The 19,161-nt window shown below is 41.7% G+C and overlaps 2 protein-coding genes across 2 annotated transcripts; both read right to left on the bottom strand.

Annotated features, from left to right (window-relative positions):
* Window positions 1-324: 324 nt before the first annotated feature.
* LOC105028956 (red-sensitive opsin) lies at window positions 325-3,744 on the bottom strand. The gene is made up of 6 exons (XM_010902024.5): window positions 3,576-3,744; window positions 2,992-3,288; window positions 2,688-2,856; window positions 2,423-2,588; window positions 2,072-2,311; window positions 325-935 (listed from the first exon to the last, which is right to left on the bottom strand). The coding sequence occupies exons 1-6, from the start codon at window positions 3,664-3,666 to the stop codon at window positions 837-839; spliced, it is 1,062 nt and encodes a 353-aa protein (XP_010900326.1). The 5' UTR covers window positions 3,667-3,744; the 3' UTR covers window positions 325-836.
* A 962-nt stretch (window positions 3,745-4,706) lies between these two features.
* On the bottom strand, window positions 4,707-9,130 carry LOC105028955 (red-sensitive opsin). Its single transcript, XM_010902023.4, has 6 exons — window positions 8,966-9,130; window positions 8,332-8,628; window positions 8,028-8,196; window positions 7,769-7,934; window positions 7,415-7,654; window positions 4,707-5,331 (listed from the first exon to the last, which is right to left on the bottom strand). Exons 1-6 carry the CDS (start codon window positions 9,054-9,056, stop codon window positions 5,233-5,235), a joined length of 1,062 nt encoding a protein of 353 aa, XP_010900325.1. The 5' UTR covers window positions 9,057-9,130; the 3' UTR covers window positions 4,707-5,232.
* Window positions 9,131-19,161: the final 10,031 nt, after the last annotated feature.

Genomic DNA, 19,161 nt, shown 5'->3' with positions numbered 1-19,161 from the left:
TCTAGTCAGCTAGCATCAGGAATAGCAAGGAATAAAAGAATGATGGGTTGAAATGTCCTGGGTTGTGAACCCCTGCTTTGTCTGACTGGTGAGGTGATCTACTGTACTTGAGAGTTAGTGATGGGATAACAGATTTCGGTCTATAAACAATTGTCACAGGTCATTAGAAGTTTACAATAAATAAACATGAAGTGAGATCAGAGGACATATTCATTTTGCTGAATGCATGACATTTATTTTAATAACATTAATGATCTTGTTTTTTATTAGCAAGAAAGCTACAAAAACATTGTATAATACATTTTATACAGGATTATCAGTTAATTATGATTTTTTTATTTATTTTTTATTTGCAAGAGGACTACAAAATGTTTACCTCATACATTACCAAAACATGTTTTCTTAAAATGTTGATTATTCACAAAAATTGAAATGATCAGAATTGATGTTGTCCTTAGCTGTCTTGAATTCCCTGTCTGCAGAGAGAAGGGAATGTTCTCCATTACAGACACTATTTGACAGAACTTGATGGTAGGTATTATTTTCCCACAACGTGCCACTCAAAGCATGCATAGCAAGTACCTTATGAAGACTTGGTTGTTGAAGAATATGGGTAATTTAAAAACTCCTAAGTGTGGTCCATATAGCAATGGGAGTAATGTTTTTACACACATTGACAACTGAATGAGGTAAAGCTTAAAAATCTTCACAGAGCTTGTAGGAAATAATTATTAAGAAACTTAAGAGGATGTACTGTACATTTGAAAAGTCCCAGGTGGAAAATTTCATCAGAGTGTTCAAGATTTGTTTCCAGCAGGTATAATGTTGTCGGGGGTTTATGCAGGAGCCACGGAGGAGACCTCTGTTTTTGATGTTGATACTTCAGAGCCATCATCTTCTGCCTTACCAAAGAGCTGCATGATGCAAGAACGGAACTGACGAGAGAGAGAGGTAAACAAAAATAAGGAGAGGAGCTTGATAATGTCTACACTCACATAGACATGAATCGTTTTAACACAAGAGTTTTGTAATTAAAATAAAACTGTCATTTCGAAAGCTACACCCTCCTTCCATGATTTCTCATAAATAGGTGTATATTACATTGTTCCGTTGAGACGATTCACCAGTTTTTTTTACCCTGTTTTCCGACCTAATCCGCCAACAGCCCACGCCACTTAACGTTGGTACTCAAGTGGTACCCAGGCGCTAATCACCCCTCACTGAATGCATGACATTAATGGATGAATGCGTGGTACTCCCAGATTAAAACGTAATTAGGCTATTATTGAAACATAATACAGATAATATAGGCTACGTATCACAGGTTACCGTTTCTCAATAGGACAGTCAGCTTGTGTAGGCTAATTCATCAAATGTAAATCTACAACTGTAAATCTACAACTGTAAATCTACAACTGTAAATCTGCAAATGTAAATCTACAACTGTAAATCTACAAATGTAAATCTACATTATTTACGTAGGGAAAGAGAAACTAAATCGCACACACAGCCTATTCATTTCAGACCTCGTCTTTTTCTAAAAACTCCTCTCTGTTTTTTTGATAATTTCTTCATGTCACCTGTAGAACAGTCTTATATGCCAATAATCCACGAGAGTAGAGCTCTGCATTGGCGTTGAAGTCAACCCGATAGCCCCACTACAACCCCCGGGTGAGACGTGCCAAGACCTTCACAGCGTATTCATTTCAGATCTCGTCCTGTTCTATGGATTCTTTTTAGTCGTTTTTTCCGTATGTTGATACCTTCAATACAAACACATTCTTGTATTTTTCGAATTAATTAGGCATTTAAAACAAACAAATTCTGTAATTCATTATGTTTTATACTTCTATATAGCGTAGGTTGATGATAACCCAGTAGATGAACTGATGCTGGATAGTGATGCTGCGGAGGAGAATGTATATGCTAATTGTTTCGAATGCTAATGACTCCAAGCGGCGTTTACTCTTGTGGTTATAGGGGGTAAAAAAGGTCTGGCGGTTCTAGTGTGAACAACAATATTATTATTGACACATCAAAATACATGTGTTCAACAGGCAAATACACCCACCTGTTTGTTCATGAAGACGTAGATGACTGGATTCCAGATGGTGGCGCTTTTGGCGAAGTATGCCGGCATTGCAGCAGCCAGAGGGTGGAAAGCATAACCCGGGTTTGCCGCCGCCACGCAGGCAAATGTCGTGTAAGGTCCCCAACAAAAACAGTATGCGAAAATCATGACCACCACCATCCTGGACACTTCCCTCTCAGCCTTCTGCGTTGACTCAGAGTCCTTCTGCTGCTGGGCAACCTGCGCTCATTCAGATGGATTATCGAATGGTTAGATTTAAGCGGTATAGCTTTTGAACAGGTACACCCACGTTTTATCGAAAATGCATAGCGTATTTATGATGTCACTCACAGCGTGGATGGCCATCCACACAAATATGTAGCAGAAGATGATAATGCCCAGGGGGATGAAGCAGTTTGTTATCATGAGCCAGATCATGTAGGACAACACTCCCGGATCCTCATTGCCTCCGAACACGTCCGGTCCGCACGAGGTCTTCAGGCCGTGGGGCCAGTACCTGGGCGGGGAAATACGGATTGAATGGGTTGACACGATTTCCTTTTGAGCAATTTCCTTTTTCAAAACTCTGGGTAATTTAAAGACAAGAAAATGGCACCTGCTCCAGCCAACGATGGGAGGGACACACCAGCCCGCAGACCAGACCCAGGAGAAGATGATGCCTCCCATGGCCCATTTGGCATCAAACTTTACGTTTCCAAAGGGCTTGCAGACCACAATCCATCTCTCCCAGGAGATGACAACCAGGCACCATAGACCACAAATACCTGTATAAGATGTAAATTTTTATTAGATGAGAGAAATGATGATAATATTCAATACGCTATAGCATTTGAAAAGGCCAATTAACATTTCAATGTAGCATTTTATAAAATTGTAATCTATTGAAGACTGCATCTTACCACAAGTGGCAACAGTAAATCCTTCAAAGACGCACATTGGATGACCCAGAATGAAGTAGCCGAAAAACTGGTTGCAAACACTTATGGTGCTAGCCAAAATTGTCTCCAAAATGTCAGCTAATGCAAGGTTGACCAAGATCCAGTTGAGAGGGTGTTGAAGCTTCTTGAATTTTGCAGTTGCCACAAGTACCAGGCCATTGGTGAAGATTGACGCGACGACCACCATAAACATCCAAAGTGTTGCCAGATTGTAGACCCATCTTGGAGCAATCTGATAGTTGGGGCCCTCAAAAGGATCTGCAAAATGACCAGCAATACAAATTGTTTTAACATAAATATAATATTAATTCCTGATTCTAAAGTAGTAATGATAACAGCAAACAATATTTAGAAATTTATAAAAAATTAACGGAATGGAGTAACAAAATGTGTATCAAAATGCATGAACTGCTATTAATTAAATGAACTGACTCAAAGAGACTGCACAAGATCACAATACCACTATTTAGTATAGAAGGGACACCATCACCCTCCGTAAATCTGCAATAACTCCCTGACGATCCACTTCACAACATGTACTGTACCTCTGGTGTTATTGCTGTTGGTGTAGGTGAACATAGTTTCTCTCGTTGTTTCTTCATGCCGTCTGGCGGCAAACACTCCTGGTTCTGCCATTCTGGACGGGTTAACAGAAGTTCCTGAAGCTGACTGCTGAAGTCCAACCCGTGTTTCTCCTCTGCCCAAGGGCTTTTATACCATCATTTGGGAATTTTGAAAGGATTACTGTCTCGGGAGAATTGGGGCAGTGCTGGGACTGAGGCCTTAGTTTAACTGGTGACATTGCATGAACTGAACTCTTTGCTTAATCGTTAATTACCACAAATGTCTAATTAGTAAGGACTGACCGAACCATAATCTTGTTTGACAGAGCATTGGTTAAATGGGTTAAAAGTAATTTAAATACTACGTTGCTATAAAAAGGGGCCCAGACTTGTTAGAGTTGTGTATTAAGGCTAAAGGTTACACTTGAGGTTGTTTCTAATCTTAAAAAAAAAAGTTGTCCACAGGAAATATGCATAATGACTCAATACACTTCAGCTGAAAGAATGAGAGAAAGTGACACCTTAAAAAGATAAATAATGTGAAACCTATATATTAGAGCTGTACCAGAAAAAAGGACTGTGGAATATATGCAGGGGTAGAGAACATATTGCCCTACATGCCAGATGGTATAGCAGAGTGAGAACGGTGTTCGTAAGACAGTGTTCATAAGATGTAACCTATGTGAGCAGTCAGAAATATCTTTATCTCTTCTGACTGATATTTCTTTGGGAGAAAGCAGTGTTCATCCAAACTCTAATGGTTAATAGCTCCTGTTCTTCTAGGACAGGAAGGTCTTAGCAAAAATGTTGATGGCAGGTAAAAGTCTGTTAATCGGATAGAATTTTATGTATCTTTTTGGAATTTTTCCACTCCTTTATATATAGATTTCATATGGAGTGTGTTTTGTGAGTTTATTTTGTAAACACTCCTTGATAAAAGGTAGCAGTATAGAAATAGAAAGTAAGACCAGAGCAAGAATTTCCATTTTGATGCATGCATGACATTTATTTTAACCACAAAAATCTAGGTAATCTTTATTTTTGTAATTTTTTGTATGCAAGTCTAAAAAAATTGCTAAAAAAACATTATTAAATATGTTGTGTACGCACTTGTATTTCAGATAATTTTTTTGTGTTTTTTTTTATTGCAAGAGGACTACAAAATGTTAACATATAACTTACCTCAAAAGTAAGTAGTTTCGAAACCATACATTGTGTCCATATTTGTTTAGGTTACTTACAATGGCAGTTATTCATTTTTGTTTGTTCTGAACTGTCAAGTGACTGCAGTGTAAAGGGAATATCATTCAAGATGGCAACTTATTCCTTGACACTTGCACAGACATTGAGAGCAGTAGTATATGCATATTCTGACAATGTGCCACAATAGCTATAGTATGCAAATCAATTGCTACACATCTCTGGTTGCTGGGAATACCCATGATTATAAAACACTCAGGGATGATCCATTAGCTATTTAGGTTTCATTAGTATTTTTTTACACAGTGGAACTGTGTGAGGTAAAGCTTCTGAAAAGTTGTGGGGAACGTTTAGCTTATGAAACACAAGTGGTTGTCCTGTCCCATTTGGAAAATCTCAGTGTTCATTATTTGTTTCCAAGAGGTAGGAAGTCTGGGGTTTATGCAGGGGCCACGGAGGAAACCTCTGTTTTTGATGTTGATACTTCAGAACCATCATCTTCTGCCTTACCAAAGAGCTGCATGATGCAAGTGCGGAACTGACAAGAGAGAAACATAATTGAACATAAGGAGTCAAGTTTCGAAATGTGTACATTTATGTTAACATGTTTCCTTTGATAACTGCATTATTTGTGATGGGTTAAAATACATTTATTTCAGGACAAGAAATTCATGCACAGGTTCTTCAGCTCGAGACAGTTTTGCTCTGGGTGACTACGAGTCTTAGCCAGAGCATAGGAGAAGTGGTGAAAAATGTGTCAAAAGCATGTCAAAAATGTTAGAAATTGATTTGCATTTTAATGAGTGAAATAAGTATTTGATCCGCTCTCAATCAGAAAGATTTCTGGCTCCCAGGTGTCTTTTATACAGGTAATGAGCTGAGATTAGGAGCACACTCTTAAAAGGAGTGCTCCTAATCTCAGTTTATTACCTGTATAAAAGACACCTGTCCACAGAAGCAATCAATCAATCAGATTCCAAACTCTCCACCATGGCCAAGACCAAAGAGCTTTCCAAGGATGTCAGGGACAAGATTGTGGACCTACACTAGGCTGGAATGGGCTACAAGACCATCGCCAAGCAGCTTGGTGAGAAGGTGACAACAGTTGGTGTGATTATTCGCAAATGGAAGAAACACAAAAGAACTGTCAGTCTCCCTCGGTCTGGGGCTCCATGCAAGATCTCACCTCGTGGAGTTGCAATGATCATGTGAACGGTGAGGAATCTGCCCAGAACTACACGGGAGGATCTTGTCACTGATCTCAAGGCAGCTTGGATCATAGTCACCAAGAAAACAATTGGTAACACGCTACGCCGTGAAGGACTGAAATCCTGCAGCGCCTGCATGGTCCCCCTGCTCAAAAAAGCACATGTACAGGCCCGTCTGAAGTTTGCCAATGAACATCTGAATGATTCAGAGGAGAACTGGGTGATGTGAACAGATGAGACCAAAATCGAGCTCTTTGGTATCAACTCAACTCGCCGTGTTTGGAGGAGGAGGAATGCTGTCTATGACCCCAAGAACACCATCCCCACCGTCAAACATGGAGGTGGAAACATTATGCTTTGGGGGTGTTTTTCTGCTACGGGGACAGGACAACTTCACCGCATCAAAAGGACGATGAACGGGGCCATGTACCGTCAAATCGTGGGTGAGAACCTCCTTCCCTCAGCCATGGCATTGAAAATGGGTCGTGGATGGGTATTCCAGCAGTATGACAATGACCCAAAACACGCAGCCAAGGCAACAAAGGAGGGGCTCAAGAAGAAGCACATTAAGGTCCCGGAGTGGCCTAGCCAGTCTCCAGACCTTAATCCCATAGAATATCTGTGGAGGGAGCTGAAGGTTTGAGTTGCCAAACATCAGCCTCAAAACCTTAATGACTTGGAGAAGATCTGCAAAGAGGAGTGGGACAAAATCCCTCCTGAGATGTGTGCAAACTTGGTGGCCAACTACAAGAAACGTCTGACCTCTGTGATTGCCAACAAGGGTTTTGCCACCAAGTACTAAGTCATGTTTTGCAGAGGGGTCGAATACTTATTTCACTCATTAAAATGCAAATCAATTTATAAAATTTTTGAAATGTGTTTTTCTAGATTTTGTTGTTGTTATTCTGTCTCTCACTGTTCAAATAAACCTACAATTAAAATTATAGACTGATCATTTCTTTGTCAGTGGGCAAACATACAAAATCAGCAGTGGATAAAAAAAAAAATCCCTCACTGTATTAAATAAAACTGGTTTGACATATTTATTTATCAGGCAGGGGTGTTCAGAGAGAAGACACAGAACGTGACAGGCAGTTGGCACAGAGGGTATAGCCTATCTTTCTGACCTGCCAATAGATTAATCCCATTAATAGATTAATGTTTCTTGTAATATATCTGCCTATTGTGATAAACTTTTCAATGTTTATCTTTTTTTATTACTCAAGTGATGAAAGAGCAGAAGCAGTTTTTATCTGGGTTTAAATTTAACATTTAAATCATAAAGGCTATAAAGGCTATTACAGTTAATGTATCGTCAAGAGAGCATGGGGGGGGTGGGCTGCGACTCATGACGTCAGTATTTCTGGAGTACTAGATATGGCCTTGATGTGTTCATCAGGCAAATACACCCACCTGTTTATTCATGAAGACGTAGATGACTGGATTCCAGATGGTGGCGCTTTTGGCGAAGTATGCCGGCATTGCAGCAGCCAGAGGGTGGAAAGCATAACCCGGGTTTGCCGCAGCAAAGCAGGCAAATGTCGTGTAAGGTCCCCAACAAAAACAGTACGCGAAAATCATGACCACCACCATCCTGGACACTTCTTTCTCAGCCTTCTGCGTTGACTCAGAGTCCTTCTGCTGTGCAGCCACCTGCGCTCATTCAGATGGAATATTACATGATTAAATGTAACCACCATAATATGTATTGTCAAATTACACTCTTGACCATTTCTGTATTGCTTATATATTTCAAAGATCACTCACAGCGTGGATGGCCAACCACACAAACATGTAGCAAAAAATGATCACTCCCAGCGGGATGAAGCAACATGTTATCATGAGGCAGATCATGTAGGACAACACTCCCGGATCCTCATTGCCTCCGAACACGTCAGGTCCGCACGAGGTCTTCAGGCCGTGAGGCCAGTACCTTGTTAGGCAAGAGAGATGGTGGATAAATGGATTAAGCATGTTGCATTTAGAAAAAATATTACGTTTTGAAATAACAAAGAGAAAATCTCACCTGCTCCAGCCAAAGATGGGAGGAGAACACCAGAAAGCAGACCAGATCCAGGCGAAGATGATGCCTCCCATGGCCCATTTGGCATCAAACTTTACATTTCCAAAGGGCTTGCAAACCACAATCCATCTCTCCCAGGAAATGACAGCCAGAGACCACAGACCGCAAATACCTGTATAAGATGTACATTTATAGTAGATGAGAGAAATTATGATAATCTTCACTACGCTATAGCATTTTAAAAGGCCAATTAACATTTCAATGTAGCATTGTATGAAATTGTAATCTATTGAAGACTGTATCTTACCACAAGTGGCAACAGTAAATCCTTCAAAGACGCACATTGGATGACCCAGAATGAAGTAGCCGAAAAACTGGTTGCAAACACTTATAGTGCTAGCCAAAATTGTCTCCAAAATATCAGCAAAAGCAAGGTTGACCAAGATCCAGTTGAGAGGGTGTTGGAGCTTCTTGAATTTTGCAGTTGCCACAAGTACCAGGCCATTGGTGAAGATTGACGCGACGACCACCACAAACATCCAAAGTGTTGCCAAATTGTAGACCCATCTTGGAGCAATGTGATAGTTGGGGCCTTCAAAAGGATCTGTAGCATAAAAAGCAAACTTTAAAAAAAGAAAAATTTCTATGTAAAACGTCATATGTTTTTTTGGGCATTGACCTAGTAAATTGTTTCTGACACCAGCGTTTATCTGTATTGGTCGTGTCGTTATGCACACCAGCATCACCAGTCGCAAATGTCTGAAATCACCTTCAGGGGACAACACTGTGAAAGTAGACTTTAAGCAACATCCCTTTAACTAAAACACATTTACCCTTCTCTAATCCCCTAAATTGTATTCCTCATGTTCAGGAAAACATAGAATCACCCACTTTCATCCCCCCCAGGAAAAAACAATCTCCCGGGCAAGAGTGTGGATTACCTTTGGTGTTATTGCTGTTGGTGTAGGCGAAGCCGGATTCTCTCGTTGTGTCTTCGTGCCGCCTGGCTGCAAACACTCCTGGCTCTGCCATCCTGCACTGGGTAACAGGCGTTTGTGAAGTTGACTGCTGTAGTCCAATCCGTGCTTCTTAACTACCCAAGGGCTTATATACCATCCTTTTGGCTCTTCGGAAGGATTACTGTCCTGGAGGATTTACGGCCTTGTTGGCACTTAGGCCATGGTATCATTTGTGCCATGGCATGGAATCTGCCCTTTCTTTAATTAGGCGTTAATTACCACACAAACGACTGACAGGTTTCAGAGGCCCATAATCTCATTTGAGGGGCCCATTGGTGGCAGAGGTGATTGCGGGTAATTCAATGTCATTCTCCTTTACCTGGGGCCCGGAACCGCCAGTGGAGTTGAGTTACATTAAAGAGTTCTACATGTCTCACGTTAAAGACATGTTGGTGTTTCTGGTGTTTGCACCAGAATCATTCAGGCCTATTGGCCGTTTCATTACCGACATTACAGTTTACAGACCTGACGTAGTTCGGGAGGGGCTAGGTGCGAATGGAGTTCACTGTATGTGGCATGAATTTGTCTACGTGCATTTGAACAGTGCATGCATGGTGGTTTACTTTGAACAGTGTGGTCAGTGAGGAATGGGAAGACGAATCCAGGTGCCAACCCAAGAAACCTGCTTGAAACCCGATGGTTTATATGTTAACTGTAAGGTCAAAATCACTCAATCACTTTAAAGGTCAACCATGCCTAATTACCATCATATTGCATGTCGTGAATGATGAAAGGGCCAATAGCAGCACTTTATAGCAAAGAACCCAGGGTTGCACTTGACAGAATATATTGTACAGTGACCGAGAACTTCAGCCTGACCTCTTTACCATCTGTTTGTGTAACGGTGGTAGAACACGTAATCGCGTCCCCATGCAAAGCCCAGATAACTGGCCGTCTCAGAGCGATACCCAAGGACAGGTGCGTCATTATCCACAGATTTAGCCCTGTGACAGCGACTAGTAAGGTGGTGTGAATGACGATTCCGGTGAGGTGTGAATGAGGTAATTAGGTGATGGTGAAAAGGATAAGAGAGGATAAGAGGAGTTAAGGAGTCGGTCCAGGTAAAGTCTCTTATACCAGGAAGTCATGGAACACAGACCGCAGCTGCCAGATCAGCATGATACCAGGAAGTTAGCTTTTTTACACATATTAAATATGCACTGATTTGTGAGTGTGATGTTCTAGGCAATGCTCTGCTGGGAAGCTCTTGGTCCGGGCATTCATGTGGACGTCTGTTTGACACGTGCCACCCACTTAAACATTGTTGCAGACCAGGAAACTCCCCTTCATGGCAATGGTGTTCCCTGATGGCAGTGGCCTCTTTCAGTAGGGTAATGCTTCGTGCCACACTGCACAGATTGTTAGGAAATGGTTTGAGGAACATGGTGAAGAGTTCAAGGTGTTGACCTGGCCTCCAAATTCCCCTGATCTCAATCTGATTGAGCATCTTTGGGATGTGCTGGACCAACAAGTCCGATCCACGGTGGCTTCACCTCGCACCTTACAGGACTTGAAGGATCGGCTGCTAATGTCTTGGTGCCAGATACCACAGGACACCTTCAGGGGTCTTGTAGAGTCCATGCCTAAGCGGGTCGGTGCTGTTTATGCAGCACACAGAAGACCAACAGCATATTAGGATGGGGGTCATAATGTTTTGGCTCATCAGTGTATCTGTTTATTAAAGAGGCCTATTCCTTCAGGAGGACTCATTAAAACCAGGATTCTCTATTAACATGAATAATTTAAAAATCATAGCTTTTTTCCCTGTAAAAGAATATATTCTAAACAGACCATAAAACTAAGAATTACTATTATAGTTTTGGAATCTCACCAACACAAATATCTTTATACTCACAGAACATAATTGCAACTCTCATTTAACAGACTCATAACCAGACACCTCAAAAAAATCATTATAATACATGTCATTAGACAAAACGTATAATAATTATGAGAATTATATTACATAATAAATGTTTTCTGATCTTCGACCAAAACCTACAACAAAAATAAAGAGAATCTAAGAGAATAAATAACAAACGATTGGCACCGTACAGTATACTTCATTTATTTAATAAAAAATGCAACACCAATGCCTCTCAGCAAAAAGTATTATTTCACTCAACAACTGGTTTGCGCACAGTGAAACCAACCAAACACTTCCTACAGTTGTTCATCAGTCTCTCACATCACCATTCAAGAATGTTGTGCCACGTCCTTGCATAACTACTGTAAATCAACAACATTTGTAAAAAATAAAATACTTTTGGTTTCAGGGCCTGTCACAACATCTCTGTATTGTTTAGGTCTGCCCATTGAATAGGCCGTTACAAAGCTTTCAATCTATTGCTTTTCAGTCATTCTGATGTAGACTTGCCTGTGTGTCTTTGATTATCATCATCAAATCAAATTATATTTATCGCACGCTTCGTGAACAGCAGTTGTTGTCAATGTAAAGATAGGAAAATAGAATGTAATTAATTAAATGTATAATGAATAAAAGGTGTGCAGAAGAAATACCACGAAATACAACAACAGCAAGGAATACATTGCATCTATCAGTACCCTGCTGTGGACCCAATCCACTCCCCCTCAAAATTATCAATGGGACAGTGATGTAGACAAGAGACACATCCAGTTCACACAAGCGTATAATACACGCTTTAGTGCATGCATATAAGGGACAGAACAAGGTGAGGATTTTAATAATCGTTAATTTGTCCGAGGGGTCCAACGCTTCGAAGACTTGGGAGAAGAGGTCAGTGTCCAACGCTTCCGAAGCCCTGAAGGTTACATCCTGGAGGCGTTGGCACCACAGGCCAGGCCTGCAACGCATTGGCCTAGAGAATTGTCTATAGCTTGGGTGACCAGGGTCATTCAATGTCACATTATTAACCTTCTCACAACCATATAGGAGCTATTTTATAACAACACGTTATCCACATCCTCATACCTTTTTGCACCACAAGAAAATACTAAACCTGTGCTGAACATCCTTCTGTGGCTCTGAAGTTACCACAATGTTTCAAAGTTCATAAAATGTTCTCAGAATGTCCATTGGACAACGCCTCGTGAAAATCCTTGAAGGAACCTAGTGGAAACAGGACCTCGTAGAAGGTCCCCAGTTTTGCAGGCAGTGCATCACAATAGTTAGTCTGCCAAACTAAACAGGAAACAGATGCGTGGGGCAGGTGTAGTCCTTTTGTCTCCCAAGCACGTAGCTTATTTCTGCAGGGGGTCAGATCTCAACTGACCCACCTCTTTCAATGTCCCATCCCTCTACAATCTAGTTACTGCCCTGCATTTCACCTGTATTGAAAACAATTACACTCAGCAAAAAATGTGCTCTCGATTTCAAGTCTGTTATGAAATGCAATCAAGAAAAGAAATGCTGTATTTATCATTTCTACTCTTAGCAACATACAATGCATAGACCGTAATGTGCTTTTTAAATAGACAATTATTCAGAAAATCTTAAGTCTCTGAAACAAGTTAAGCAACTCAGGTGGTTTACAAAACTAACATAGCACCTTCTATTCTAGGTGATACATACTGGGTGCATTCTGTTGGTACAAACATTTTGAAAAAAACATAAAAGTAAAACGTAATTTGATCAGTGTCTTAAGATGCACCTGTAATGAACGTCATCTTTCGGGCCTAGGGTAATGTTATTTTCCAGAACGTTCTGTGAACGTCAGGGGGGCAAAGTCTCATAATGATAAAATTGTTCAGGGACCTAATGAAAACATTGCTGAATGTTCTTAATGCTTCCTAACGGACTGCCAGAATACTTTTTATTTTATTTTGATCTCCATTAGCTTTTGCCAAAAAGCAGCTACTCCTCCAGAGGTCCAGAAAAAACAAATATGACCAAAATGCTGAAACACGAGAGCCGTCAGGCTTCTGATTGCAATTAACAACAACAACTCAGACTACTGAGCTCCAACCATCACTCTCATCCCAGTAAATGGAATCAGAGTGATGGTTGCATGAATGATTTTGACTTCATACAGTGGCAATGCCCACCGGAATGTCTCTAATGGAAAAGCTCAAAATTAGTGCACTGTTTTCAAAATTAGTGAACTTTTCCACAGGCCTCCGGAGTTTCACAATTTGGGTTTTAACCCATAATGTGCAGGTCTGGGGCGGCCCAGGAAACCCTTAATTGCAGGTGATATGGTACAATTTGGGATGCAGACCTGACTTCATCTCTCCGGCGTGAGCTGGAGTTGAGTTCCCTGCATTCAGGGCCCATTTGTTCTCATCCGTTAGTTAATGTGATAGAACAAAGTGGAGTTAAGAAGCCAAGGCCTAGCTATAAGCCTGTGCTTTGATGAGCATATTTTATGAGTCTATTATTTGATTTAGCCACAAGCAAAGAGAGAGAAACGAAGAGAGAGGGAAAGATAGCACAGCAGGAGAAGCTGCTGTTCAACAGCCCTGGGTTCAGACAATACTGGGAATAGTAAGGTACAGTGAGTATTTGAAAGATTTCGAACCATTTTAACACAGGTTTTTGAAGTAAATATAGCAGGTGTATGTTTGTGTGTGTATAGGGGGTGGGGAGTAATACCGCCAATCCAAAGTTAATATTAGCCGAAGATAAGCTCAACTCTGTCTCATTAGTTTTTCAACAAATACCTTCTGCATGTTGGAGTCGAAGGGTTTTCACTGGAGCTGCAAATGTTTTGTTTTCATTCTGTAGAATGTGAATTTCGCTCTGACTTAACTCTAGACATTTCCATAGTCCATTCACCTCTCCACGCAACTTATCAAATGTGGCATGTGCACCAACATCTTTATTTCAAGAGTAAGTAGAACTTCAGTATCAGTAGATGAGTCTTTCTTCCTTTTTTGAGCAGGTGTGTCTTCATATCTAGGTTTGGTGTCACATGTACTCAATAACCCAGCATTGCAGGAATTACATATATATATATGTAACTAACTTATATATATGTAATTAACTTGTGAACTGCAATTACGTTCAGAATGAGCATATCAGCAGTGCTATTTTGTCCAATATCAACATATGGGCTGAAGTCACAGAGGTGGTCAAGAAACTCCTCGGTGGCAAGGCACCAGGGGTGGATGAGATCCACCCTGAGTACCTCAAGTCTCTGGATGTTGTGGGGCTGTCTTGGTTGACACGCCTGTGCAACATCGCATGGCGGTCGAGGACAGTGCCTCTGGGATGGCAGACCGGGGTGGTGGTCCCTCTTTTTAAGAAGGGGGACCGGAGGGTGTGTTCCAACTATAGGGGGATCAGACTTCTCAGCCTCCCCGGGAAAGTCTATGCCAGGGTTCTGGAGAGGAGAATACGGCCGATAGTAGAACCTCGGATTCAGGAGGAACAGTGTGGTTTTCGTCCGGTCCGTGGAACACTGGACCAGCTCTATACCCTCTGCGGGGTGTTGGAGGGTTCATGGGAGTTTGCCCAACCAATCCACATGTCTTTTGTGGATTTGGAGAAGGCATTCGACTGTGTCCCTTGCGGCATCTTGTGGAGGGTGCTTCGGGAATATGGGGTCCTGGGTCCTTTGCTAAGGGCAGTCAGGTCCCTGTACAACCGAAGCAGGAGCTTGGTCCGCATTGCCGGCAGTAAGTCAGACTTGTTCCCAGTGCATGTTGGACTCCGGCAGGGCTGCCCTTTGTCGCCGGTTCTGTTTGTAATTTTTATGGACAGAATTTCTAGGCGCAGCCAGGGGCCGGAGGGTGTCAGGTTTGGGGACCACACAATTTTGTCTCTGCTCTTTGCAGATGATGTTGTCGTGTTGGCCCCTTCTAACCAGGACCTTCAGCATGCACTGGGACGGTTTGCAGCCGAGTGTGAAGCGGTGGGGATGAAAATCAATACCTCCAAATCCGAGGCCATGGTCCTCAGTCGGGAAAAGGGTGGCTTGCCCACTTCAGGTTGGTGGAGAGTGCCTGCCTCAAATGGAGGAGTTTAAGTATCTAGGGGTCTTGTTCACGAGTGAGGGAAGGATGGAACGGGAGATTGACAGACGGATCGGTGCAGCTTCTGCAGTAATGCAGTCGATGTATCGGTCTGTCGTGGTGAAGAAAGAGCTGAGCCACAAGGCGAAGCTCTCGATTTACCAGTCAATCTACGTTCCTACTCTCACCTATGGTCATGAGCTTTGGGTCATGACCGAAAGGACAAGATCCCGGATACAGGCGACCGAAATGAGCTTTCTCCGCAGGGTGGCTGGGCGATCCCTTAGAGATCCCTTAGGAGGAGCTCAGAGTAATGCCGCTGCTCCTCCACATCGAGAGGGGTCAGCTGAGGTGGCTTGGGCATCTGTTTCGGATGCCTCCGGAACGCCTTCCTGGGAAAGTGTTCTGGTGCCGTCCCACCAGGAGGAGACCCCGGGGAAGACCTAGGACACGCTGGAGGGACTATGTCTCCCGGCTGGCCTGGGAACGCCTCGGTGTCCCCCCGGAAGAGCTAGAGGAAGTGTCTGGGGAGAGGCAAGTCTGGGCATCCCTGCTTAGACTGCTGCCCCCACGACCCAGCCCCGGATAAGTGGAAGATGATGGATGGATCAACATATCCCAGTGTTACTGGTCCTTAACGAGTCGCGATTACATTCAGTTTCAACATATGAGAAGTGCCATTTACCTACCATCAGAAACCATCCGCCAGGGGCAGCAATGAACATGTTAATGTTTAAATAGAGTATTAGTTTGCAAGGGAGTTGTTTCCGGGGATGGTGGGTGGGTGTTTCAGCAACCGACTTCCACTCTGTTGATTGTGAGTTTCATTCGGGCAAGAGACAAGGCAATTTTTTGGTTGTGGAATTGTCTTGTTTAGACAGACGTTTTCAGTTTTTGTTACCTTAACCTTCATCCTAACATCAGTACTGTGATGCCTTACCTTAACCAAGTTAGTGGTATATATTTATGTAGTTCCTGAGAGATACTGTTGGGTGTATTACAGAGTTGTTTTGATCCATTTCGTATTGGGGGTGGAAATCGTAGATAAATTGAAATATCTTCATCCAGCACGACATTTATCAAACTGTAAATGCTGTTTGTGTGTGTTTGTATTATTATAATTTTTTACATTTTGTAGATTATAATCGCTTACCTTGGTGGTGGACCTCACACTTGACTTACATGACTTCCTGGTTATCGCAACTCTTTTCTCTTGTCCTGCACCCTCTCCTTCCTGTTTCTTTCCTTCCTTTTTTCTTTCCTCCTTTCTTGTTTCTCCTTTGGGTTTTGAAAAATTTATTATTACCGATTCTGAAAAGAAAAATCTTTGGAACCACCCACAATACACTAATGTCATAGGCATAAGCAAACGTATCTATTTGATGCATTTCAGTCTGTCAACCCACCCACGACAGATGCCATCAAGATAAAATGGGAAGAGGAACTAAGCAGTGAATATCAGAAAACCACAACAACAACAACCACTATTCTCTTTGAAACAGAAGTAGGTACAGTTGAATGAAATCTGTGACCACAGCAGGGCCATTTGACTGAAGTCAATTATCGTGACAAAGTATAGATTGCTGTTCTCAATATTATAATTAAATAACTCTGGTTGGGCAGAAAGTTAGGAAGGAAGCAAGCTGCAATGACGCAAAGCAGTGGGATACGTTTATGGCTAGTCGAGTGTGGGGTCCACTGAAATTCAAATGCAGTCCCTTTTAGTTAGTGAGCAATTTAATAACTTGTTCATCTTCAAATGGGTATAGAAGACATTTTAGAGTCAGCTTACTCTAGACTGTTAGAGTACCAATTTCATTGTGTGGAGGGATTAGGCTATTTGTAATGAAATGACAATGTAATGTTATTTCCATTTATATGCTTGATTAAAAAGCTAGATTGCTGACACACCAATTGTCATCCTTATCATTAATTATGGCAACATATTACAAATGCCCAGCAAAGTTAACACTTTGGCTAATCATGTTAATGTGAAAGGTGATTGAAAAAACTAAATTGTTTTGAATGGAAATATTTTTTAAACAAACATCCATTCTGAATTTTAAAGAAATCCTAGAAGTAATCATCACATTTTTCAGAGGTTTTTTTCAATTTGTTTACAATTATTTTTCCTGGTAATGTTTGGTTGCCGTTTATTGGCGTGTATTATATGTTTTTAGAAGAGGAACATATCGGAACAGGATCATATTGCTTCAATCCTCTCTCTTGAAAAATGATGTTAAAGTATATGCAATACTTATGTCATGCAATAAAATGCTAATTAATAACTTAAAAATCATCCATTGTGATTTTCTGGATTTTTGTTTTAGATTCCGTCACTCAGTTACCTATGATAAAAATGAGTACCTATGATAAAAATGACAGACCTCTACATGCTTTGTAAGTAGGAAAACCTGCAAAATCGGCTGGGTATCAACTACTTGTTCTCCCCACTGTATACACAAGGAATAGTGGTAACATGGAAGGCACTTGGTGGGGGCGAAGACACAAGGTAAGATGTTTTCCCCCAGTACAGCCAGAAGAGGACTGGTCACCCCCCCCAAGCCTGGTTCCTCTCTAGATTTCTTCCTAAATTTCCTCCCTCTTAGGTTTTTCCTAGCCAGTGTGCTTCAACACTGTAGTTGCTTGCTCCTTAGGATTTCAGGCTGGGTGTTTTGTAAAAGCACTTTGTGGCAAGTGCTGTTGTAAAAAGGGCTTCATAAATAAATTTGACTGACTGATTGAACAGAATCAGGGTGCGGGTGTGACTTTATGGTACATTGTCTGGATATGAGAGATTGAATAAATTGATACAGTTGACCTACTTGGGGGCAAAAATCCATGTTCATTTACTGTATAACTTGCACCCAGGCCTTTTGATTAAACATCGGCCCCTTTAACACAGCCTCCATCCGCTCTCTGATTAGCACCAAACAGCCCTCTGAGTCCTGAAACATCATGTTTCTTCTAGCCCTTCAATTCCAAGGGGTTCCCACCCCTTCCTTTGCCCTTCAGCGTTTTCCGCAAACCCCTTCAACGCTTAGCTGACTGCATCGCCGCCATATTAAAATGACATGGTCAATAGAAGTTGTTATCAATCACCAGCGGTTGGCACTGGTCACCGCGCTGCCCAAAATCCCGGGGTTTGCGTACTGCCTAGGTTGATGAGTGGCCAGGTTTAGCCAGGTCAGCAGGTAACGGGGGGGGTTGGGATCAGGTCTGCGTCCCAAACGGCAGCCTATTTCATGTACGGTATTTGACATGGGCCAATGAGAAGTAGCACACCGTTTGTGACACGGCCCACAACGTCGCTATGCCTTGGAGCACTGGTAATATTTCATGTTTTTACATTTCACACATAACCAAATCCCAGTCCCACTACCTTTCATCCTTCATAGCCCAACCTGGCAGACCTGACAAAGGAAATAAACTGAAGCTTCCCTGCTATTAAAACAGACTGATGGAGCTACCATGCAGATAAAGGCTTGACACTGATTCAGATTCAGGGAATGTACAGTGGATATAAAAAGTCTGCACACCCCTGTTAAAATGCCAGGTTCTTATGATGTAAAAGAATGAGACAAAGATAAATCATGTCAGAACTTTTTTCACTTTTAATGTGACCTATAATGTGAACAATTCAATTAAAAAACAAACTGAAATCTTCGAGGGAAAAAAATAAATAATCATTTACAATAACCTGGTTGCATAAGTGTGCACACCCTCTTATAACTGGGGATGTGGCTGTGTTTAGAATTAACCAATCACATTGAAACTCATGTTAAATAGAAGTCATTACACACCTGCCATAATTTAAAGTGACTCTGATTAATCACAAATAAAGTTCAGCTGTTCTAGTAGCATTTTCCTGACATTTCCCACGCATCTCAGAGCAAAAGTCGTAGTCCGCAGAGAGCTTCCAAAGCATCAGAGGGATCTCATTGTTGAAAGATATCAGTCAGGAGAAGGGTACAAAAGATTTTCCAAAGCATTAGATATACCATGGAACACAGTGAAGACAGTCATCATCAAGTGGAGAAAAAATTTCACAACAGAGACATTACCAAGAACTGGACGTCCTTCCAAAATCTATGAAAAGACGAGAAGAAAACTGGTCAGGGAGGCTTCCAAGAGGCAACATTAAAGGAACTACAGGAATTTCTGGCAAGTACTGGCTGTGTGCT

Source organism: Esox lucius, chromosome 18, assembly GCF_011004845.1.
Source record: "Esox lucius isolate fEsoLuc1 chromosome 18, fEsoLuc1.pri, whole genome shotgun sequence".
In the NCBI taxonomy this organism is placed as follows: domain Eukaryota; kingdom Metazoa; phylum Chordata; class Actinopteri; order Esociformes; family Esocidae; genus Esox; species Esox lucius.
Note: the sequence above shows the minus strand (reverse complement) of the source record. Positions and strands in the feature narration are given on the sequence as shown.